Source organism: Myotis brandtii, unplaced genomic scaffold, assembly GCF_000412655.1.
Source record: "Myotis brandtii unplaced genomic scaffold, ASM41265v1 scaffold547, whole genome shotgun sequence".
NCBI lineage: Eukaryota > Metazoa > Chordata > Mammalia > Chiroptera > Vespertilionidae > Myotis > Myotis brandtii.
In genome coordinates, this window is record NW_005370024.1 from 1,449,786 (window position 1) to 1,475,738 (window position 25,953).

Consider the following 25,953-nt stretch of genomic DNA (forward strand, 5'->3'; position numbering starts at 1 on the left):
TTCAAGCAGGGTGTTATACAATCTCCTTCCATAAGTAAGTCTTCAACTTTTAGAACTTTAAATCCAGGTGAACATGACCTTTGGAAGCTTGCATTGACCCATAGGACTTTGTTTTTAGTGCCTACACTGTGTTCTGGCATGAAAGTGTTATAGCTGTCAGGTTGGCAGGTATGTGGGTAGGTACTGTCTTCTCTTTACAGGTGAGGATTCTGAAGCTCACATAACTTCTGGATGGGAAAATTTCCCTTGACTAAGCATCAGAATATGCATGTCTCCTTAAATTTTATGCCCTCAAAGACTCTTAAAACACCCAAGTCCCAAAGCTGCTGAATATAAAAGATATAGATAAACACACTTTACTTGGTTCTGAAGTTTCATATTCAAGTTCACGTTTCTGATTCAAAACATACAGATGTGTACACAATGTGGTGACATCTCATGAATTTAATGTCTTACGTGAGTTAAATTAAAGGGAAACATCATGTTAACTTACATTTCAAACACTTTATAATAATCTATGCAATTTCCACCTGATTCTACCAACCCTTTTTCTTTCCATACACAATTTATTCAGATAAAATGTATTTCCATCACATGTTGTTAAAACTACACGTTGACCTTTCTCTTCAATTCAAAGGTCAGACTCTATCCAGGAAAAGGACCAACTAATATTGGTGATTGAATGAACAATCGGTAAGTCATTTTATAGTGAGGCTGAAGAGGCCAGCAAAGCCAAGTCCAGAGTGGGGAGCTGAGATGCAGAGGCAAGAATGAAACAGGGTGTCATGGAAACACATGCCTGGGGTGAAGGATAAAGTAATGAAGAAAACAGGTCAAGTCTGGGTGACCGTGACTCAGGATGGGGAAGGGACGAAGAAGTCTTCTCTATGACCAGTCAGATTTGCCATCCACAAGCTCTGGCTTCATCTTGAGGTCTCAGGCTGCTACTGGAGTTGCATTATTGTTCAGCAAAGGAAAGGGAAAGGGGAAAATCAGGGTAGTGTCTCTGTCTTTAAAAATAACCAAGCAATTGTATGAATCATGCATACTCACATGCCATTGGCCAGACCGTACTATAGAGCTGAGAATGTATTCTGTGGGCTGGAAACCAGGTTTCTAGTTTACAATGGGGAGTTGATGATTACTGTTTATTTAACAAGAAGAACAAGAAAATAATAAATACTAAGCAAGAACCAGTCATCTCCACCTCTCCTGTTTGTGAGGTCTTAAGCTTTGTGACGTGAAAGAGAGACATCGAGTGAGGAAAATCTTGACTCTTAAGCTACTGCCAACCACTCAGCACCCACCCTCTAGGACTCCCAGGAGAGAGATTACGCTTCTTCACTTGCCAAGAGGAGAGGTTGAGTTACTGCTCTGTAGCAATAACGTTCTATAATTCTTTCATGATTCTGTAATAAATTATTATAGAAATGTCTATTAATTTAACAAGAAAGTATTTGACATGTTAATGGTCATGGATGACACTTAAAAAACAACACATTTTTATTTTTTAAATATATTTTATTGATTTTTTACAGAGAGAAAGGGAGAGGGATAGAGAGCTAGAAACATTGATGAGAGAGAAACATCAATTCAGCTGCTTCCTGTACACTCCCCAGCACCCACCCTCTAGGACTCCCAGGAGAGAGATTCCGCTTCTTCACTTGCCAAGAGAAGAGGTTGAGTTACTGCTCTGTAGCAATAACGTTCTATAATTCTTTCATGATTCTGTAATAAATTATTACAGAAATGTCTGTTTTGTTAATTTAACAAGAAAGTATTTGATGTTAATTGTCATGGATGACACTTAAAAAACAACACATTTTTAAAGCAATTCAGTCTGACAGCACTGACCCAATGACTCCTCCCGTGTTCTAGAAGCTGAAAGCAGGAAGGACACCTATAGCCACTCCCTCCTGCCTCACTGGTCCAAGCAATCTGTGCTTGGAGAAGCTCTGAGTTCTATGGGCCAAAGTCGTTAATGCTGAGCAACCAAGAGTGATCTGAGACTTAGTGGCTCCAAAGGGGCCTCTCTTCCTCCAGCAGTCAACTTGGATCTGATTATTCTGCCACTTCAGGGAAATTCTCTGGAAGGCAACTCTGTGGAAACTGAACTGATTATTAAGTAGTATTCACAAAGGGGGATTTGTTCTTGTATCGAAGACTTGGGTTAGCTACCCCATTCCTTCTCAGTCTCACCCTTCCCCAATGTTCTTTCAGTGCACTGATTACACTGGAGTGAAGTGGTATTTCCAACACATTGTGTCTTCTGATTTCATTCTACTAAGGGATATGCACACCTTTACTGTCACCAGAGTGGTGGGCCCTGGTCATCAAGCAGGGCTTGGATCGGCAATGCCAGGGGAAGTTGTTGAACTCATGGTGGCTACATTTGACAATTACAAACATTAAATCCTTAGATTTGGTGGCAAGGGGCAGGGTGAGGGGCATCACCTCTTAATACCATTGTCAATGTTAATCTTGAGATGGGAGCCAGCTCTTAGTTAAAGATTTCAGGAGGATACCTTATTCAGTCCCCACAGGTGGGCAAGTTCTAACCATCCAAGACTATTCAAGCCTTTTGTGAGAGTGTGTATGACCCTGCTGATTGTCAAGAGGGCAAAACCTTCCCATCTCCATTACTCCGAGGCCTCAGCTTCTAAAGAAGTAGGCTAGTCAAGGAATTTCCTCAGGAATAAAAACAGGTTCCAACATTTTTTTTAAATTAAAAAACTAACTTTAACAGAGCTCTTCCTAATATCAAGTGCAATTCTGAAATTTATACTTCTAGCATCTTGCTCAAATGCTCAAGACAATCCAGAGGTCAGCAGTGTCATCACCCCCATTTCACAGGTAGAAAAACTGAGCTCTGAACTCTGTTCTAAGCACTTTCCATGTTCCACGTCCTTTGTGGCAGGTGGATCTGTGCAGCCATGGACCTGAGGCTGATGAGTCTGAGGCAGGGGCCATCACCATGAACCATCTACTCTGGTTACTGCTATTCCCAGAAGCAGCAGTGGCCACATCTCACAGTGGCAAAGTGACAGCCGAGTGTCCTCAGGACAAGAATGACTTCTGTGCCTGACCAGTCTGTGGGCTAATTTTGAGTGTTCTTCTTGACTAAGAGGCTTCCAAACTGTTATTGCCCTCCTGAAGAACCTGGAAGCTCCTGATAGTCTTTGGGAAATGTTAGTTCCAGACAGAGTCGTATTCTGTCCAACATATAAACAACATAAAAGCATCATATGAAAATTAAAATAACATAAAAATTTCATTTTTATTTTATATAATAATTAATCTTTTCTTGAATGTTAAAAGATCAAAATAAAAACTATGCCAATAACAAGCTATTTTAAGACTTTGGGGGGAAATGCTTCCATCTCTGGTATGACATGATGACAGAAGATCCTCCAAATCCTCAGCTTTCCATCAGCGTGTCTCCTGAGTCACACACAGCCATGTACACCACAAGGGCTCAAAGATTGTAAAGCACCGTGCCGATGGCTCATATTATAGAACTGCAAGACGAATGGTCAGGATTTTTCACACACTGAAGAAACTTGATAGGCCTGTGACAAGAAAGCAAAAAAAAGAGATCTAGAGGCAGAGCAATGCATCTACCATTCAATTCATCAAGGAAAGAAGCCCCTTTGTTAGCAACAAAGGTATGAGTTGATCACTTAGCATCCATACAAGTTCCTCTCCTCCAGCGACAACATGGAGAAAGCTCATGTTTAGGAGTGAGTGATTCAGTCTGCAGGCCGACGCTTTATCCACTGAGCCAAACCAGTCAGGGCAAAAACAACACATTTTTAAAGCAATCCAGTCTGACAGCACTGACCCAATTACTCCTCCCATGTTCTAGAAGCTGAAAGCAGGAAGGACACCCATGACCACTTCCTTCTGCCTCACTGGTCCAAGCAATCTGTGCTTGGAGAAGCTCTGAGTTCTATGGGCCAAAGTCATTAATGCTGAGCAACCAAGAGTGATCTGAGACTTAGTGGCTCCAAAGGGGCCTCTCTTCCTCCAGCAGTCAACTTGGATCTGATTATTCTGCCACTTCAGGGAAATTCTCTGGAAGGCAACTCTGTGGAAACTGAACTGATTATTAAGTAGTATTCACAAAGGGGGATTTGTTCTTGTATCGAAGACTTGGGTTAGCTACCCCATTCCTTCTCAGTCTCACCCTTCCCCAATGTTCTTTCAGTGCACTGATTACACTGGAGTGAAGTGGTATTTCCAACACATTGTGTCTTCTGATTTCATTCTACTAAGGGATATGCACACCTTTACTGTCACCAGAGTGGTGGGCCCTGGTCATCAAGCAGGGCTTGAATCGGCAATGCCAGGGGAAGTTGTTGAACTCATGGTGGCTACAGAATGACAATTACAAACATTAAATCCTTAGATTTGGTGGCAAGGGGCAGGGTGAGGGGCATCACCTCTTAATACCATTGTCAATGTTAATCTTGAGATGGGAGCCAGCTCTTAGTTAAAGATTTCAGGAGGATACCTTATTCAGTCCCCACAGGTGGGCAAGTTCTAACCATCCAAGACTATTCAAGCCTTTTGTGAGAGTGTGTATGACCCTGCTGATTGTCAAGAGGGCAAAACCTTCCCATCTCCATTACTCCGAGGCCTCAGCTTCTAAAGAAGTAGGCTAGTCAAGGAATTTCCTCAGGAATAAAAACAGGTTCCAACATTTTTTTAAATTAAAAAACTAACTTTAACAGAGCTCTTCCTAATATCAAGTGCAATTCTGAGATTTATACTTCTAGCATCTTGCTCAAATGCTCAAGACAATCCAGAGGTCAGCAGTGTCATCACCCCCATTTCACAGGTAGAAAAACTGAGCTCTGAACTCTGTTCTAAGCACTTTCCATGTTCCACGTCCTTTGTGGCAGGTGGATCTGTGCAGCCATGGACCTGAGGCTGATGAGTCTGAGGCAGGGGCCATCACCATGAACCATCTACTCTGGTTACTGCTATTCCCAGAAGCAGCAGTGGCCACATCTCACAGTGGCAAAGTGACAGCCGAGTGTCCTCAGGACAAGAATGACTTCTGTGCCTGACCAGTCTGTGGGCTAATTTTGAGTGTTCTTCTTGACTAAGAGGCTTCCAAACTGTTATTGCCCTCCTGAAGAACCTGGAAGCTCCTGATAGTCTTTGGGAAATGTTATTTCCAGACAGAGTCGTATTCTGTCCAACATATAAACAACATAAAAGCATCATATGAAAATTAAAATAACATAAAAATTTCATTTTTATTTTATATAATAATTAATCTTTTCTTGAATGTTAAAAGATCAAAATAAAAACTATGCCAATAACAAGCTATTTTAAGACTTTGGGGGGAAATGCTTCCATCTCTGGTATGACATGATGACAGAAGATCCTCCAAATCCTCAGCTTTCCATCAGCGTGTCTCCTGAGTCACACACAGCCATGTACACCACAAGGGCTCAAAGATTGTAAAGCACCGTGCCGATGGCTCATATTATAGAACTGCAAGACGAATGGTCAGGATTTTTCACACACTGAAGAAACTTGATAGGCCTGTGACAAGAAAGCAAAAAAAAGAGATCTAGAGGCAGAGCAATGCATCTACCATTCAATTCATCAAGGAAAGAAGCCCCTTTGTTAGCAACAAAGGTATGAGTTGATCACTTAGCATCCATACAAGTTCCTCTCCTCCAGCGACAACATGGAGAAAGCTCATGTTTAGGAGTGAGTGACTTAAAGTGAGGCCCAGTTTAGCTTCATTTCACTTGTTAAGTCATAAAAATAAATACTGAGAAGGGATGTTTGATGATGATATGTGGAGGTGAAAATGTTTGGCTCTGGCATGGCACAGACAAGGGCTATGAATGTCAGCTAATGATCAAGAAACAGCAAAAGCAGCAACCCGTTTTCTTCAGAAGGTCACTAGCTGGGGACACCTAAGGGCTAGGCTCGGGATGGAGAGAGGAAGGAAGAGATATCACCATCGGTCACCATCCCAGATTACCATCGAGGCCCAAGGGAAGATGCCTATAGATGGCAAGATGGCTATTTCTTTTTCAAGAACAAATCAATTACCTGTAGTCATCCTGGCAGGTAAATGAAATCTTCCTCTTGCTTAAAATAGATTTCAAATCATTTATGATAGGACTCGAGCATGAGTGACTGGGAAAGAAAGAAGAAAATGTTAAAATAACAAGATCTTGCAAACATCTCCTGAGTCATTTTCTTCTAGGTGGCAGGCCTTGCACAAAGCTCTGGGATAAAGAGGTGAAGCAGAGGTCAACTCTGAGAGTTCACAGGTCAGCAGGGGAGCCTAAGGTGCAAACTAGGTAGAAACCTATTATAGAGATAAAATTGAGAGGTTGTTGGGATGGGCTGAATGTAGAATAAGGCCCCATTCATTTCCTGAGCCAGTCTTTCCTCAATGCATTCTTGAGACTATGGATTGTTTTGCTGATCGATTCCTAAAGTAAACCCGAGACTATATGGGTACAAAGTAGTAACATATACCTGTGAACTCCTCCAATGTCATGCATCACCCAGGCTTGTAGTCTAGAAACTTTCCCTGGATGCAAATTATGGATTTCCACACGTCCAAAAGTGCTAAGATAGAAGAGACAAAGAACATTGTTGACACCGAACTGAATACTTCAGGCACCCCTAGCCCCTGTGAAAAGCCAGCAGGTAGGGTGCCATTGGTTAGAACCCACCCTCTGGGACTGATGCCACCTTTACTCTTTCAGCATGACCCCCAGTGGATAAGATTATCAAAATGAGATTTCTTATCTGGACATTGATGTTGATTCTTTAAGTATTTGCTTTCCCAAGACTGGACCTTAAACCAACACAATGACATCCCCTGGGAGCTAGTTAAAATGGCAGAATCTCAGTCCACCACCCTTTGCTGGACCAGAATCTGCAGTTGGGCAATCCCCAGGCAATCCACATGCTCAGGTAAGTTGGAGCACAGCTTTGAAAGACATTGGCACCCTAGTTGGTTTGGCTTAGAGAATAGAGTGTTGGCCTGCAGACTGAAGGGTCCTGTATTTGATTCCAGTCAAGGGCACATGCCCAGGTTGCATGCAAAAGGCAACTGATCAATGATTCTCTCTCATCACTGATGTTTCTATCTCTCTTCTCCCTCTCCCTTCCTCTCTGAAATAAATCAAAATACATTAGAAAAAAGAAAGACCCTGATGTCCTGCTCTAACACCACTTCTAAACCCCTCCCCATTAGTCTCTGTCACCTGCCACACCCATTGCAAGTACTTAGGTCCCTCATACCAGATTATAAAATTCTGGAATGTTAGCACTTTCATCCAAAAGCCCACAAGGTTGAGGTCAAAAGCAGAAGACAAAAGGACAAATCTTCTTCATAGAATTAAATATTAAAACAGGAGAGAAGGGAACTTAATTTGGGGCCCCTAGAGTGGTCCCTCCTCTCAATCCAGCCTTATCCCAGGAAAGGTTGGAGAACGAAGACTGAAAAGGTAATCCAAGTGGTGAAAACTGTAAGTATGGAAGGCAGCAGAGGAGGAAGGTATTGATGTGTCAATGGTGTGGATTAAATGAGAGAATAATAGCTGATACTCATTGTGCACCTTCTCTCTGTCAGCACAGAGCTCATCATTTTTCACACACTGTCTCCGTTCATCTTCCTAGCACCACCACCTCTGCAGGTACACACTACAGGGGCTCAAAGAGGTTAAGTGCCTGCATAAAGTCCCCTATGTAATACGGGATGGCCTCTTGGAGTCCCGCCTTTAACTGAAGTGCTGACGACAAGGAGATAGTGAAGGGCAAGAGCACAGCACGGCTCCTGATGTTCCCAATAGTTGTGGTGCTGGACTGGTACTGGACATGTTCATGGAGGAAACAGGGGTAAGGACAGATCTTCGTGGCTGGTGAGGATTCAAATAGGCAGAAGGACCGAGGGGGCAGGTCAGGTGGGGGAACAGCGTGAACAAAGGCAGGAAATGGGCAGCATGGAGTGTAATGGAGGAGAGAGCTGAAAACATTCCATCAGACTTCCAAAAGCCAAGAGGAGGAGGAGGAAACAGCTCAAGGACAAAAAAATTTTTACTTAGAAAGAAAAATCTCTCCATAGAATAGAAAATTTTTACCTTTTTGGGGGGGGGCCCAAAACTTCAGGACTAACCTTAAACATGAAAAGTATATTTTTCTATAGACAAACTATCTAATAGGGGGCTGTGCTAACCCTTGCAAATAGAATGCAAAGAAATAAGTACCTGTTTTTGTCCCCCATCACCATTTATCCTCCCTACACCCTCTTCCAGCTCCCATCACCCTCCTTCCCCAATACCTGTTTTTATCAAAGGTGTTACTGACGGACCCATTGAGCACCACCTGCACCACACCACAGGCATTTTCTGCAAACTTAAAGAGAAAAAGAAAACCCACAATTCCTCAGCATGTAAACGTAATCAGCAAGCCCCAGCAGTTGCACCCAAAACAGTTCTCAGCGCTGGTGGTTAAGGGGGGGAAGGTACCCTGGATGGCTCCAGCTCAGCATTCCCAGGTCTATGTGCTTTCAGCCCAATGACTGGAGGCTTATGCTACACAGAAGAGTTCTGGAAGCAGTTGCTCTCATCTGTGTTTGCACATGAAGTTCAACACCATTGTTACTAAATATGTAGGTGGCTCAGAGGTTCAGCTGAGTAAGAGGAACATTGCTGGAGGAGGAAGAGAAAAGTGCTTTCTTGGTGCCATAAACTGTAGACATTGTGCATTTCACTTAGGGAGCAGGGTGGCCGATCCAGGGGTAAGGGGAATGGGGACACCAAGAAAGGCGCCACTGAGGCCCGCACAGGCACAAAGAGAAATGCGGAATGTATGAATGAATGAATGAATATTATTAAGCAAAGAGTTTTGTTTCCTCATGCAATATTCAGCTGGACTCCTTGCTAGGAACTGGAGGAAACAATATGAACAAAACAAAGCAATCTATGTGTTTCCTCCAGGAAGCCCATCCCCTGGGACTGGCTCATGGTGAGGATGAGCTTCCTGTAGGCTTGGCCACTGATACTGAGAGCTCTTTGAGAGCTGCAAGCCTGGCTGTCTGCTTGTTGCTCAGCCCGGGAGCCTTGGAGCACTGTGGAAATATGTAGGGAGTAAAAAAGGAAGGGAGAAGTCCAAACATGTAGGAGTGGGGTGGAAGGAGTCAAGGGGGGGTGGGGGTGGAGAGAGACATTTGTAATACTTTCAACAATAAAGATAAAAATTTTTTAAACAGTCCAAACACTCTGTGATGGAGATTAGGAAAGAAATAGAAAAAACAAAAATAACATAGGGTGACAAAAGCTGAAGGATGAATAGGGTTTCCCCGGCAAAGACTGAGGCAGCTGCGAACAGAAAGGCCAAGGGACTTGGGAGAACAGTAGTGTTTTGGGGGCAACTTCAGTGGATTTTGAAGTTGGATAGATAAGTTCCTTTATGGAAGGCTTTGCCAAGAAGTCTGGCCTTTCATCTGCTGGTAATAAAATACCACTATGCAATTTGAAATGGAACTGTGAAAACCCACTGTGGCTTCTATCTTTCTGTTGGGGGTGATGAGCAGAAGACAGAGGCCCAATTAATGTCAATCACAAGTGCTAACTCGACTGAGTGCTCACAGGGTTGATGCCAAACACTGACCTGCAATGCTATGCAATCCTCAGAGCCCTGGGAAGGAAGTGTTGAGTCCATTTACCCTAAGGTTACTTGGAAGCGAGAAAGTGGAATGGGGATTCAAACCCAAGAGGCACTGCCTCTTTTGTCAGAAAAAGAAAGGATCTACTCTGATAAAAGAAGGCTATGTACCTACATCTGTGAGCAAGCATTTGGCCAAGATAAAGGCGCAGTCCCAGGGTAGCTCACAATGGTAGGGTGCACCTCGATCCCCTTCACCACTCTGCTCCTAGCTCCAAGGACACTATGGGGAACACAAGCAGGCGTTTGCCACATACAACATGTGACTTGACTTTAAAAGTTTTTAGCAGCAGCACTGCCCCAAAACATGTCATAGAATGATAAAATAGACACTTTTCTCAGGAAAAGCAAGAAACCCCCCCCCCCCCAAGAAAAACAACAAAACCTACACAGTGCCTCTGATTTTTCACAGCACACAGTAGGTACTCAACAAATATGCAGTAAAGGAATGCTCTTAGTGAGAAGGATAGTAGCATCTTGTTTAAACATTGCAGTAACCCTATGGGGCAGGCATCAGTTTTATCTCCATTTCACAAATGAGGAATCTGAAGGTCAAACAGATGGTTAAAGGATCTGTGCACGTTGACGTGGCCTCCTGACTTCAAATCCCAGGTTATCTCCTTGTCTCTACCAGGGTTTACCTGAATTGCCTTACTAGCCCATTGGCCTTGGATGAGACCCTAACCTCTGAGTCTCCATTTCTTCACCTGTAACCTTCCCTCAGCACCTACTGTGGGGACTAAATGGGATGACATAGGCAAGGCACCTGGCTCAGGGCTTGTCATAAATGTGCAATTAACAAGTGTGAGTTTCCACTGCCCCAGCTCCTCGGTGTCTGAATTTAATTTTGGAGAATTGTAGGTAGTGTAGTTGTACTTTCTCCCTCTTTTTCTTTCCCTCACTTCTTCCTTCTTTTCTTTCCCATTTTTTCCTAGTCCGCTTGCATGCAAAGGAGTGACTTATAAGAAAAAGAAATAGCCACAAAGGTAGCTTAGGGTGAAGTCAGAAATAGGGAGAAAGTGGCAGGGAAGACGGTGAGTATTTCCCAGCCGGATTCTGGGTCTGGAGTTAGATAATTTGCGATTAACTCACAGACCTGCCACTCCCTGTGGACAGCAGATTGCTTTCTTGCCCGCAGCACTATTTGCTCATCTGTAAAATGGTGTGATACTCATGGTACCTACTTCAGAGGGTACTTGTGAGGATGAAAGGTTGTAATCCATGTGAAGCCTAGGACTGTGCCTGGCACACAGGAAGTTCTGAAGGTGCCAATTGCTAAGACTGGTCCAGGAATCTAGGATTGGCCAAGACCTGGGCCAGAGGATTAAACCAAGCAGGAGATTCCTGGCAGCCGAAGCCAAAGAAAAAATGGGTAAGACCAGGGATTCTCCTACTGGAGCCCATGCCCCCCCCCGCCCCCGCCATGCATATCCTAAAATTGTGTGTGAAAAATCTTCTAGAATGTACTCAGGGACATTTTCCTCAGGAAAGAATCCCAAACTTCTGTTCCTAAAAAGATGTGTGATCCAAAGAGGATCCAAATGAACCACTGGCTAGATGGCCTCTCCATTCCGTGGTCTCCCAATGGTCTCCCAAATTCTCGAAGTTCACGCCTGGTACTCACCCTTTTGGACACCGTGTCCCAGAACACAGACATGGGGTTGTTTATGCAGTCTTTCCCCCATTGCGGGCAGGACTGATAGTTCATTTCTAAAAGACATAGTTTGTAGACAATAATTAAAGTGGAAAGTCACAGGTGTAATTAAGCTCCATTCTTCCCTGGCTATTCAGTCAAAGAAGAGCCATTATCCAATGGCATTGCTGCCAAGATGGAGGATGGAGAATGGACACGTCTCGACCCAATTTAACTAAGTGCCCCTGACTCCCATCCAAGTCCTTACCTTACCCTCCAAACCCCAGACAGGAACACGGTGACCAGCTTTGAGTCATCGTTCTGGGAAATTGAGAAAGCTCATCTGACAGAGACAAGCCCCCAACATCGTCCCAGAGTGCAGGAGGAATCGGACATAAAGCTGGGCCTCAGCCGTTCTCCCCAACCACTCCTCTGCTTCCTGCCAACGCTCTCCTGTCCACAGCTTTCCTCTCCTCCTCCCTAGACCCACACCTTAGGGTCAGATGGCCTCAGAGTCTTTCTACACTCTCACCATCGAGGCAGGCTCAGGCTACCCAGCCAGTGTGGCTCAGTGGTTGAGCATCGACCCATGAACTAAGAGATCACTCGTTCAATTCCTGGACAGGGAACATGCCTGGATTGTGGGCTCAATGCCCAGTAGGAGGCGTGCAGAAGGCAGCCAATTGATGATTCTCTCTCAACAATGTTTCTATCTATCTCTCTAAAAATCAATAAAAACATATTTTTAAAAACAAAGACAGGCTCAAACCTCTATGAGATACAATAGACTCAGAGCATGAACACAGTTTCTATGTCACTTCTCCCGAGGATATCTGCCTTCGTACACAATCTTTTCTAGTTATTTTTGACATATAATTGACAAGTATGATAGTAAGATTTTAAAGTGTACAATGCGATGATTTGATATACATATGTACATTGTGAAAAGATTTCCCCACTTGGAGTTAACTAACACATCCATCAGCTCACACATTTATCTATGCAAGTGTCTCTGCGAGAGAACAGGTAGGTTCTTCTCTCAGAAAATTTCAGTTATGCTTCTCCAGTATTATCCACAATCATCACCATGCCGTACACTAGGTCTTGGATCGTCCTCATCTCATAAGTGGAAGTTTGCACCGTTTTACCGGCCTGTCCATATTTCCCCACCCCCTGCCCCTGGCAACCACTTTTCTATTCTGTTTTTATGAATTCAATTTTTTTTAATTCCACATATAAACAACACCATGCAGTATTTGACTTTCTCTGACTGGCTTATTTCACGTAGCAGAATGCCCTCCAGACTCATCCATGCTGTTGAAAATGACTTTATTCTAAGGTTGAATAAAGTTTCACTTTATATATATATATATACATAGGCACACATGCCACATTTTCTTTACCTGTTCATTCTCCAGCACAAGCACTGGAGCATTAAGTCCTGGGGATAGAGATGAATTAGACAGAAGCCCTGTTGCCAGAGACCCCTGGATCCAGCATAATCGAATAAATCAGAGAAAGATCCACTGGGGTTGGGGGTGGTGTGCAGCACCATTAGGAAAGGTTGATGCTGAACTTGATTTTGAAGGATGAGTAAGAGTCCTCAGACAGATGAGAGAGAAGAAGGTGCTCCATGCAGAGAGTTTGTGCAAAGGCCCGGGGGTGTGAAACCGCCTCGTGGGTTAGGTTCGCACCACCAGAGCAGGAGGGATGGGGACGGGAACCTGGAAGATGAGATATCTGAAAGACAGAGGCAGGCCATGCTGAGGAATTTGGGCCTTATCCCAGAGGCAAAAGATCGCTATTTAGGCTGTAGAGTAGAGACGGAAAGAATCCTTGGTAGCCGTGGAGGCTGATCGTGGAGGCTGACTGAGGAGTGGGCAGTGAGGCTGTTAGAACAGTCCCAGCAAAAACTGTGTTAAAGCGCTGGACTCAGGGAGTGTGATGGGAGAAAAGAAAGAATGACCACGTGAGTTGGTCTAAAGAACACTATTTCAGCCCAGCCTTGGAGACTCAGTGGTTGAGCATCGACCTATGAACCAGGAGGTCACAGTTCAATTTCCGGTCAGGGCACATTCCCAGGTTATAATCTTGGTCCCCAGTTGGGGGTGTGCAGGAAGCAGGCAATCAATGATTCTCTCTCATCATTGATGTTCTCTCTCTCCTCTCTCTCTCTCTCTTTCTCTCTCTCTCTCTGAAATCAATAAAAGAATGTTTTTTAAAAAGACACTACTTTACATCAGGCTGAGTTGTCATTGGGGGGTTAGATGGCATCAGGGTGGGTACCTGGGGCCCATCCTCCACACTGACCTTTCAGGGCCCCCAGCACAACTCAGGGCTCCTTCACCCTGCCGTCCCTGGATGATCCCAATGGCCCCCATCCTCACCAGAGGCGCCTGCATCTCCACACCAGTTGAGGTTGTCAGCAATGTAGCCCATCAGTGTGTCCTCCAGCGTGAACATATCCTGCTGCACCTTGGTGTACAGGTGAGCTAGCTGGTTTGATTTGCTCCAAAAGACACTCTAAGAAAGAAAAAACACACATTATTTTTAAAATATGTTTTTTGTTGATTTTTTTAAGAGAGAGAGGGAGAGAGATAGAGAGATAGAAACATCAATCGGAGAGAATCATCCATCAGTGCCTCCTGCGTGCCCCTATTGGGATAGAGCCCACAAACCAGGCATGTGTCCTGACTGGGAATCCAACTGGGGACCTCTTGGTTCAGGAGTCAACACTCAACCACTGAGCCACACCAGCCAGGCTGATTCACATTTTAAATCAATCCCATGGCTCCTGCAGATAGAGAGGAGCAAGAGTGGAAACAGAGAAACCAGTGAGGAGGTGGTGACAGTGGTCCAGGCAAGAGCTGCAGTGGCTCGGAGTACAGAGCAATAGCAGTGGGAGTGGAGACGCTGACTGACTGGTCCGGGTGGTGGCTGGAATGTGGGAGGTGAAGGAGAGGGATGGAGAACATTCTCTAGACTAGCTGGGTGGTGCCAGTGACTAGGTGAGGGCCCTATGGTCCGGGGGTGGGGTTCCAGAGTTTTGTTTGGGGTGTATTAAATTTGGGCTGCTGCGCATCGAGGAGCTCAGGATGGGGTTTGGGCTGACCGTATACATTTGGAATTATAAAGCCATGGGACTGCCGGAGATCCCTTAGGGAGAAGCAGGTAGATAGAGAAGAGAAGAGGGCCAGAGACCAAGCTGACTGCTAGGCCACAAGGTCATGCTAGCATCTGGAGAGGTCAAACAATGGAGCAGGGACAAGGGACTAGTTGAGAGCTACTGCAGGAGGCTCGGACTCAGCCTGGAGCCACAGTAAAGATTCTTGTTGAGGAGGGGGGGGGGGAGAAGAAGAAGGGCAAATACAGGGAGTGTTTTTTCAGGATCTCTTATAAGGTACAAACAATCAAATTTCAGAATGCTCTTCAGCTCCATGAATCTATTTACTCAAACTCGGAGGCTGTGGAGAGTGTGGTTTGAAGCCCAGCATCGCTGCTGATTTGCTGTCTGACCTGGGACACCCACAGCCTTCCAAAGCCTCACTTTCCCCATCTGTACAATGGTAACAAAAATAATTGTAAGAAGCTCTTGGATGCTGAAGGATTAAATGAGACAATGCAAATAAAGTGCTCTGTCCCATGCCTGGTGCACAGTCTCTCCTTCAACAGTGTCATCCAGGTGTCTGTGTAACGGGCACCTCTTTTGGGTGAGGTCTCCTGCTCCAGGAGTTCCAGCTCTACCCCTGGGAGGAGGAGAGGCTGTCATCCAGCTTAAGGGCTTCACAAAGATGACTGGGGGCAGGTTGAATTTTCACTGCCAGTGCTGACTTCAGAAGAGATTCACTCAAAGTACTGAAACCCAGGCTCCAAATCTCATGCCATTTCAACTGGTCACCTACCCCCCAGGATTCACTTTCTCACTGGTGAAATAGGGGGGGAGGGGTAGCACCAGATCTGCTTGTTTTACAGGATGGCAAGTGCAAAAGTGGCGGTTGTCTTGTTGTTGCTGTTTTGTTTTTGTTGTTGTTCTTATCACCAGAGGTCAGGGAGAGTTTTGTAATTAGCTAAAGTTGGGTTCTTTTGTTTGGTTTGGATTGGGTTTCCTGTTGGGGTTTTTTGTTGTTGTTGTTTTTGTTTGTTTGTTTGTTTGTTTGTTTTGCCTGATTTTTAACCAAGTGTCCTTTCCTCTTTGGGTGATCCCATTTCTCTCTCTTACCTCCCTTCCCCCAATGCCCTAAATCCTACTCACATCCTATTCTCCCATGAGCCCCATAAACTCCATCCCCGCCAACCACACCTACATTCTTTTCTTTTCTTTTTTTAAAATATATTTTATTGATTTTTTTACAGAGAGGAAGAGAGAGGGATAGAAAGTTAGAAACATCAATGAGAGAGAAACATCGATCAGCTGCCTCTTGCACACCTCCTACTGGGGATGTGCCCGCAACCAAGGTACATGCCCTTGGCCGGAATATTACCTGGGACCTTTCAGTCCGCAGGCTGACGCTCTATCCACTGAGCCAAACCAGTTCGGGCCACACCTACATTCTTTTGTCCAGATTTCCCTCCTCCCTCATCCTGGTCAATCTTTGGTCCTGTGACCTCTTCCCTCTGGCTTTCAGCCTCAGTTCTAAAACCAAGAACTTGACCTAGTTACCGTGTGGCAGGGTGTGGTTTGATTGGTCAGCTTCAGCAGCAGCTGGTAATCTTGCTCTGAACTGTTACAAGGATCCTTGGAAAGAAACGCATTCATGAATGCCTTCCCTATCTGTCTGCAGTCTTTATGTCTGTGAGATAAAACATGGAAAATAGAGTGAAGCATGAATAATTAGATTTCGAACATACTTTTGGAGCATAGTTACCCCCCCCCCCCCCCAATCTCATGTAGGAGGCATCTACTGAATGCCACATAGTTCCTATACAGGGTCTCATCTAATCTGTACAACATTTTTATGGGTGAGCATGACCATTCCTGCCCCACAAAGTCCCTGCTGCCTTCATGAAACTCACTCTCAGGTTAGAGAGGCAGACAGCACACAAACAAGCAAATAAGCTAACAAAGTAAGTACAGATGATTATTAATATGCAGAAAATCAGCGGGGATGAATGACAGCAGAATACAGAAGCGATGACCACTCTAGGGAGGCTGGTCAGGAGCAGATCATGTAAGCAGAGACTAAAGGATAGGGAAAAGTGCATTCCAGCCCAAGGGTCCTGCACGAGCAAAGGTCCTGAGGCAGAAAAACCTTGCTGATTTTGAGGAACTGAGAGATCAACAGCATCACTGCAGTGTAAAGAAACAAGGGAAGGTGTGGTATGGTGAGAAATCAAGTCAAAAAATAATTGAGAGGCAGATGATTTGGGCCTTTGGGACCAATGAAAAGATTTCAAATTGTACTTTAATTACCATGGGAAGCCATTGGATGGTTTTAAGCATGGAAGGGGCTTCATTTGATTTTTGTTTTGAAAAATCACTCTGGAAAACTGAGTGGGCCCCACAGGAGAAAACGGTCTGAAATAGAAATTTTCACTCCAGGTCCCCTTTAAATAGCCCCTGGTGGTGGGAAAGCATCGCCTTCCAAGACAGGCTATTCAATTGCTCCAGCCTCAGTTTCTTCATCTATAAAAGGGGATAATAACACGTTTACTTTCTGCCTCATGAATTTGACTATTGTAGGTACCTCAGATAAGGTATTTTTCTTTTTGTGTCTGGCTTATTTCACTGGGCATACTGTCCTCAGGGTTCTTCCATGTTGTGGATGTGCTAGGATTTCCTGCCTTTTTAAGGTCGAGTAACATTCCATTGTAGGTGCATACTGCATTGGTTTATCCATTCATCTGTCATGACACTTGGGTTGCTTCTTCCACCCACTCTTTTATTCCACAAACTAGAGGCCCATTGCAGGAAGATTCCTGAAAGAATATGGCTTCCTGCTGCCCGAGTGAAGCAGAGAAGGGAGCAAAATTCGCCGAGGTGGGCTTCGCTCCTGCCTCCACCACCCCGCTTGCTTCCCTCCCACCTCCACCACCCCGCTTGCTTCCCTCCCACCTCCACCACCAGCTTGTTTCCCTCCCGTCCCCGCCACCCTGCTTGCTTCCCTGAAGCTTCGCTCCCTTCTGCAGCACTTGGCTTCCTTCTACGTTGTCTTCAGTCTTCGCTTTCTGCCTGCATATGCAAATTAACTGCCATCTTTGTTGGGTTAATTTACATACTCATCTGATTGGCTGGTGGGTGTAGTGGAGTGACACCAATTTGCATGTTTCTCTTTTATTAGTGTAGATACTCATCCCAAGCCCATTAGAGCCTCACAATGGGCACAGGGCTGTAAAGATAAGTATGTACTATTTCTACCCTTTAACCACTCATATCACAGTGCAGGACAGAGAAAGAACAGAATTAATTACAGTTACAGCACTGGTGACTTGCTCGAGGCACTAAAATATGAGAACACAATAAACAGTAGAACACGTTCTAATTTTCTACCACAGAGGACAGAAACAGGGTTCAATAAAAGGCCTTGGCTGAGTGACTCAGTATCTTCACTTTGGAAAGGATCTGCCTTTGTTTGCTCCTCCAGTTGCTGTGACATGGAAAATCCATCTATATTTGTAACCACCGTGAGTTTCTATTTGACCACTCTCTGGCTTTGCTTCCTTCGATGGGGTCCAGAATGAGTAGAGATGTGCAGCCAAGGAGGAGGGGAGGTTTCCTAGGGTGCCTCTGCCCAGTGGACTATAAAGCAGCCTTTGAACGATGTGCTTATACACAGCTTGGGATAGCTTGGTGAGTGGTTATTTTCCACTGAGTGAGAAAAGTAGACTTCAACTTACAGAAAATAGAAGAAAGGCTGAGTAGCACCCTGGTAACTGGGGTTGTCTCTGGGAAGAGGAATAAGGGGAACTTACACGTTTGCCTTATAGTTTTCTTTATTGTTGGTTCAAAACAAAAATGAATGCATGAATTATCCAAAAAGAAGGGTTAAATTTTTAAATGAAAATATGGTCTGATCACCACCAATTTTTAAAAATTGAAGGAAAAAAAAAACATAGTAATTAAACCATGTTATAAAGATAGCTATATTTAGTTACTAGGTATATAAGAATTGCTTCCTAACCTCACGTTTATACTTTTTATAATAAGCATATATTACACTCAGGGGTCAAAACAACACTTTCATGTTCTTATTAAGTTGCTTGAGCAATTAAACCAAACATTTGAGAACCATGGAATGTCTTAGAGCATGGGAACCTCAGGCCCAAGCGCCCTTGGTTGCCCTCCCCGCATCTTTTGACTATGCAGTGTCTTTTCTCATCCCTCAACCAGTTAAAGACAATAACCAAGCAAGACTTAGCATTGTGCCCACCCACTTCTCAAGGCCTAATGATGTGAAGTAAGGGTTGGGATGGTGTGCTCGCTTCGGCAGCACATATACTAAAATTGGAACGATACAGAGAAGATTAGCATGGCCCCTGCGCAAGGATGACACGCAAATTCGTGAAGCGTTCCATATTTTTATTTCACCCTACTTATATATCTAATTTCCAATCCCCTGCTCTAAATCCATATATACCTCTCTCTTCTCTTTCTTCACTATCCAATTTTTTTCTCTCTCTGTCGTTTTGTTGTTGTTTGCTTGATTGTTGAGTATATTGGGTTTTTTTATGCTTGTTTGTGAGATTGTTTTGCTTTTGCTTTTTATTTTTCTGTTGGCGGAAATTTGTTGGGATTAGTGGCTGTTCTATTGAAGTTTTCTCCCCATATAAATAGTTTCTTCCCCTCTTCTATTTCATTCTCTTTCTTTTCTCTCTTACTTTTTTTTCCTTTTCCCAACTTCATTTTTGCACTCCTTTTCTTTTCTTTTTCTCTTTTTTTCTCTTCTTTCTTCCTTATCCCCTAATTCTCTTTGCTCTGGTGGTCACCTTTATTTGGGGTTATTAGTATCGTGAATACATTTGTGTTCAGTGCCTTGTGTGTTGTGCCTTGTTGTGCTGTATTTTGTGCATTTAAAACAACGCAGCAGAGAGAGAACTACATAACCAAACACCTGGAGAAGAGAGATCATGGGGAGACAAAGAAACAGCCCGCATATGAAAGAAAAACAGGCATCACCAGAAAAGCAAGTAAACTAAATGGAGGCAATGGAGGCAAGCAACCTGTCAGAGAAAGAATTCAGAGAAATGGTCATAAGGTGGATGAAAAGAATGGAAGACAAATTCAACAATATGTGTAAGAACCAAGAGGAAATGAAGAACCAAGAAGAAATGAAAAATGACATCACTGCTATAAAGAACTCAATAGAAAGCATCAACAGTAGACTAGAAGGGTTGGGATGGCATAGGGACACGGACGTCTTCCAGCGGAGCATTCTCTCTACTTTAAAGACTTCCTTTAGCAAGACTCATTGTCAAATGGCACTCTCACAAATCACAGATCATACCCAGACTCAAACTTTAAAATGCCAAGGAGACAAGTAACTGAGAGGCTCAGACAGAGAAAGGAAAAGGCACCACATCCTACATCCCTCCTGGATCCTGGCCTGCCTTTCTACATGGGATACACCTGCCTGGCCCAGAAAAATAGACAAGTCACCCCGTGAGGTGGTGTAAGGCTCCTCACACAGCCAAAGGGACTGAAGTGATGGAAGTTCTTTGTTGTATTCCCCAGAGAGCTCTGTACTTTGCATGGCTTCCCAGGAACTCATGTCTACAGATTCTGAATTTGTTTTCAATTAGTAATCCTTGAACCAAGGGCCTCTTGCGAAGGGTACTCAAGACACAGAGACAGGTCTCTTTGTTCTAGCAAATGTCATTAGTGGATCTATCTGGAAGTCCTGTTGACAAGGAGACTAGATCAGCTCACTTGCCTTCCTTCTTTCCCCAGGACTGTCCCTCTTCCCAAATCAAGTAACGACATCACTAGCCAGCTGCCTCTCCCTCCTCCCTGGAGATACTGGAGATGAAAAAGGGAAACACAGCCTCTGGCACTTGCCAGGTGGCCTTGATATTCTTCTACTGAACATAATTTAAGGACGCCAACATCAGATATGGTCATTGTGTGACTACAATAGACAGCAATGTCTACAGGTAAAAACAATGTCCAAACCACACAAAAATGACCAAACATCTGTTTATTGTAGCAAATATAGTGCCTGCTGCTTCTTTGCCAATGACAGCTTCAGCTCTGCTCCATTCCTCCAGCCTGGCTGATTTGATTAGTTTTGACACCGATCACAGAATTACCCCCATCCCTTCTGCTTCCTGGCAGCATCCATGCAAAGCCAATCTCCTGGAAATTTCCTCGAACATTTCATAAAACAAGCCCAAATCCTCTAAGTCCTTTCTAACATTTTTGAACTGAACTGTCCCTGACCCCATGGATCCCCACAATGAGTGCTCATTCTTCTTGCAAAGAACCAGAAAGCCCACCCTTATTCATCTGCAGTGTGTCCCTGGTGGTCTTGGGTCAGGGACATTGATGATAATAGGCAGTCTTGGGTGGGATGTAAAGAATCAAAGGTCTGGGGAAATAAGCATGCCTTAGTGCCTATGTTTGGCAGAAACTCCAGGAACAGCTTCTGAAAGTCTCCATTTGTTAGTAAGTTTTCTTGCTGAGCTGGAGTCTTAGCCTAATAGCAGTGTTCTGCTTTCAGTGTGGGCTGAGCACAAATGTCAGGATTCTAGGTCAATGTTCTATCCTCCCCTTCCTACTACTCTGCTCCTTCCAAAAGACCCCAGACGATTCCTCACTTACCCTATCCTCCAGGAGTCGCCCTCTCTCTTTTTTTTTCTATTTTGTTCATCAGTTTTTGTTCCTTAGATTCCACATATAAGTGAGATCATGTGATATTCGTCTTTCTCTGACTGCCTTATTTCACTTAGCATGATACTCTCTGGGCCCATCCATGCTGTCTCAGAGGGTAAGAGATCCTTCTTTTTTTACAGCTGCATAGTATTCCATAGTGTAAATGTACTGCAGCTTTTTTATCCATTCATCTACTGATGGGCACTTGGACTGTTTCCAGATCTTAGCTATTATAAATAATGCTTCTATGAACACAGGGGTGCATATTGGTGTTTTGGGCTTAGGATATATTCCTAGTAGTGGGACACTGGGTCAAATGGCAGCTCCATTTTTAATTTTTTGAGGAACTTCCATACTATTTTCCATAGTGGTTGCACCAGTCTGCATTCCCAGTGTACTAGGGTTCCCTCTTCTCCTCATCCTCGCCAGCACTTGTCATTTGTTGATTGGTGCATGGTAGCCATTCTGGCAGGCGTGAGGCGATTTGATTAGTTCCGACAATGCTGCCTCCCACAGGAAATTTAAACTCAATGCACTAGTCTCATAACGAGGCTATTCCTAACAGAAGTGAGACCCTCAGACCCCGGAGGGGTTGTCATTTCCCAACATGATAAGTTGAAGACCAGAATGGGGCACAGTTATTCCCAGGCAATGTATACAGTGAATGGGGCGAGAGGGATGGGGCAGAAAGGGTTAAAGTCTTATGCTCTGACATCCATGCTAGGGTGGAAAAGCAGATATATTAGGTGGTTAAATCCAGGTGGTATGTTGTCAGCTACTTCAGGGTTCATGACACTATGCTGTCCTCTCACTCTAAACCTGCACCCTTCCCACTAGCAATTATATTTCAAGTCCCTGTCAGTAAAGCAACATCACATTCATAATATGTTGTTCTCCAGGGAAAGCTCACACACCCTAAATCCTAAAAGCACTTAGATCTCGAGGGGCAATTGCACACATTCGATGAATTTTCCTGCTGACAAGTCCTGCAGGGCAGGTTGTCTTGGCCCAAAGAAAACAGGAAGTTTACCTCAAGTAGTTCTCAAATTTGAGGCTACTGGAGTCGGTATGGAAGGCAAAGACTGCCACCTTGTGGTAGAGGTGAGCGATTCGTGAGATTCGCTGAGGCACTTGGGATTTTCTCAGCAGAACTAAAATCAGAAGATTCTTCAGGCCAAAGGAAAGCTTAGAACTCATAATTCATTAATTTGGACAATATTTATTGAGACTCAAATATGTGCTAATCACATTTATGGGCATGTAAAATATTAGTCCTTGTGGGAGATTACATTCTATCAGAGGGAAACTCTAAACAATAAACAATAAACAAATTATAGAGTACCCTAGACATGTTTGAGATCCATGGAAAAAGCTAAAAGTAGAGTAGAATAAGGGGTCAAAAGTGATACAGAAGGAGGTGGCAGTATTCAGCATTAAACAGGGTGGACAGTAGATGACATTGGAGCAAAGAATTGAAGGAAGTGAGGGACTTAGTCATACAGACATCCAAGGGAACAGCATTCTGGGCAGAAGGAACAGCCATACCAAAGGCCCTGATGCCTGATATGTTCAAGAAATGCCAAAGAAGCCAGTGTGGCTGCAACAGAGTGATCAAGGTGGAGAGTAGATGGAAATGAAGTCAGAAGGATAATGATATGGGGCTTGGCAGGTTTCATAAGTCATTGCAAGGAATTTGGCTTCTACTCATGGTGAACTGTAAAGCCATAGAGAATTCTGAGCACAGGAGATACATGATATTACTTACATTTCAAAGGATTTCTCAGATTGCTTTGTTGAGTGTGGTCTGAAAGAAGGAAAGGGCAGAGGTAGGTAGACCATTAATCTGGGCAGGTGCTGATGGTGATTTACTAATAGATCAGTGTGGTAGCAGTGACAACGGTGAGAAGTAGTAGATTCTGGATTCATTGTAATTTCTTAATGAGCTGGATGTGGGGTGTTAGAGAAATAAGGAGTCAATGATAATTCCAAGGTTTGGGACCTGAGACAATGAAAGAATGGAGTTGCTGATAACTGGGATGAAGAAGGCTTTGGATGGAGGTGGCTTTGATCAGGAGTTCAATTTGGGTCACACCGAGTTTTAAATGTCTATTAAACATTCAAGTGAAGCTGTGGAATAAGCAGAAAGGTATATGAGCCTGAAGTTCAGGAGAAATAAAGCTGTGAGACTATCCAAAGCAGCCAAAAGACAAAGAAAAGAAGATGACCAAGAACTGAGTGTTGGGACACTCCAACATAAGAGATTGGAAGGAGGAACAATTGGGAAAGTACAACCAGGGATACGGGACAAAAAGCAGAAGATTGGGTTGCGCTGGAAGCTGAGTGAAGAAAGTATATTAAGCAGGAAGAAGTTATTAACTGTGCCAGATGCTCTTGCTCAATCCAGGAATATGAAGAGAGAGAACTAAGCATCTGAATTATCATCAAGGAAGTCATCTCAAGAGCTGTTTTAATTTCCAAACGCAATGCTAATCTTTCTGTTATTGATTCCTAGATTATTGTCAGATAATGTACTTTGTAAATTTATTTCAGGAAAGATCTTGGGAAAAATATATTTTGAGTGTATCATTGAGAAAACAATGTCCTTCCCTAGCTGGTTTGGCTCAGTAGATAGAACGTTGGCCTGTGGATTGAAAGGTCCTGGGTTCGATTCCGGTCAAGGACACATGCCTGGATTGTAGGCTGGATCCCCAGCAGGGGTCATGCAGGAGGCAGCCTATCAATGATTCTCTCTCATCATTGATGTTCCTATCTCTCTCTCTCCTTCTCCCTTCTTCTCTGAAGTCAATAAAAATATATTTTAAAACCCCAGTGATCCCACTTCTGGGCAATATATCCTAAGAATCCCAAAACACCAATCAGAAAGAATATATGCACCCCTATGTTCATAGGAGCATTATTTACAATAGCTAAGATCTGGAAACAGCCCAAGTGTCCATCAGTAGATGAGTAAAGCAAAACAAATTATTTATTTATTTATTTTTATTTTTTATTGAATTTATTGGGGTGACATTTGTTAATAAAATTATACAGGTTTCAGGTATTCAATTCTACAAAATATCATCTGGGTCTGATCATTCTGTGAAAATCTTGTGACCCTTTACTTCAATTTCTTATATTCATTAAAATATATTTATCATCATTATACTATCCAATTGTGATAAACATGAACTTATAATGTATATTTATATTAATAAAATACTTTATCTATCTATTTTAGATTTCCATTCTTTTGTTCAATAAATGCAGCGTGCTTCCTGAGAGACAGGCAGAGTATTAGGTATTTAGCTGGCAAAAGCAAAGTTCATTTTCAGGGCAAAAACCCAAAATAAAGACAAATTAAAATAAAACTGCAGTAACATCTTCCCTTATAACATTGATAAAAATCAGAAAATAATAATAAAAAAAAGTTCAAAACAACCTGTGTAGTGAAGTTATGGGGAAATAGAAACTCTCATTGCCTCAAGAAGAGAATTGCCTCATAAGGAGAAAGCTGGATATGTTTTCAAAATTAAAATGGCATTTTATTCTTTAAGTTAGTTATTCCACTTCCAGGATTCTATCTTATACACATGAGGATTTTGATGCAGCATATTTGAAATACATGGCAAAGGTTTAAAACACCCCAGTGTCCATCAATACAAGTCTGGATGTGGTAACAAAAATAATCCATCAAATGGAACACTATGTAACTTAGAATGAGACTACACTGATCATCAAGATACATTGTTAAGTGGGTGGGAGGGGGTGAGACAGAAGAGAGAATATGTGGGGGGAAATGAATATAAACTTATATATTCAGAGAACATTTCTGGAAAGATAAAGGAAAAACAAGTAGCGCTATTTGCCTCTGATAAAGAACAAAAGGAAATTTGGGGGTGGGGTGGGGGAAGTAGAGGTATTTGACTGGTTTATCTAAGAAATCATTATCTAGCAGAATGAATATCTTTGCTATTTACTATCAAACTTCCCGAAGTTTGATGGTAACTTAAAGATCTTGTCTGTTAGAGATGTGGATAATTTCTGTCCTAAAGAAAGATTTCCCCAAGTGAGAGCAAGATATTGAAAACCTATTTGAAGAAATAATGACAGAAAACTTCCCCTAACTGGTGAAAGAAATAGACTTACAAGTCCAGGAAGCGCAGAGAACCCCAAACAAGAGGAATCCAAAGAGGACCACACCAAGACACATCATAATTAAAATGCCAAGAGCAAAAGACAAAGAGAGAATCTTAAAAGCAGCAAGAGAAAGAAACTCAGTTACCTACAAGGGAATACCCATACGACTGTCAGCTGATTTCTCAACAGAAACTTGGCAGGCCAGAAGGGAATGGCAAGAAATATTCAAAGTGATGAATACCAAGAACCTACAACCAAGAATACTTTATCCAGCAAAGCTATCATTCAGAATTGAAGGTCAGATAAAGAGCTTCACAGATAAGGAAAAGCTAAAGGAGTTCATCACCACCAAACCAGCATTATATGAAATGCTGAAAGGTATTCTTTAAGAAGAGGAAGAAGAAAAAGGTAAAGATACAAATTATGAACAACAAACATGCATCTATCAACAAGTGAATCTAAGAATCAAGTGAATAAATAATCTGATGTACAGAATGAACTGGTGATTATAATGAATCAGGGACATAGAAAGGGAATGGACTGACTATTCTTGGGGGGGAAAGGGGAATGGGAGATGCGGGAAGAAACTGGACAAAAATCGTGCACCTATGGATGAAGACAGTGGGTGGGGAGTGAGGGCAGAGGGTGGGGTGGGAACTGGGTGGAG

The 25,953-nt window shown here is 43.3% G+C and overlaps 1 protein-coding gene across 2 annotated transcripts in view; it reads right to left on the reverse strand.

The window, feature by feature from the left end:
- Positions 1–4,690: 4,690 nt before the first annotated feature.
- Positions 4,691–25,953, reverse strand: part of CD38 (CD38 molecule) — a 36,947-nt gene continuing 15,684 nt past the window's right edge. The window contains exons 2-9 of one of the 2 annotated variants that reach the window (XM_014549343.1): positions 22,915–22,953; positions 16,005–16,134; positions 13,732–13,867; positions 11,336–11,421; positions 8,327–8,400; positions 6,514–6,606; positions 6,079–6,165; positions 4,691–5,556 (exon numbers count right to left, since the gene is read on the reverse strand). In XM_014549343.1, coding sequence (XP_014404829.1) covers positions 5,493–5,556; positions 6,079–6,165; positions 6,514–6,606; positions 8,327–8,400; positions 11,336–11,421; positions 13,732–13,867; positions 16,005–16,134; positions 22,915–22,953 — 709 coding nt within the window. In that variant the 3' untranslated portion in view covers positions 4,691–5,492. The remainder of the gene's footprint in view (positions 5,557–6,078; positions 6,166–6,513; positions 6,607–8,326; positions 8,401–11,335; positions 11,422–13,731; positions 13,868–16,004; positions 16,135–22,914; positions 22,954–25,953) is intronic. The other variant, XM_005878139.2, reaches the window with a different exon arrangement.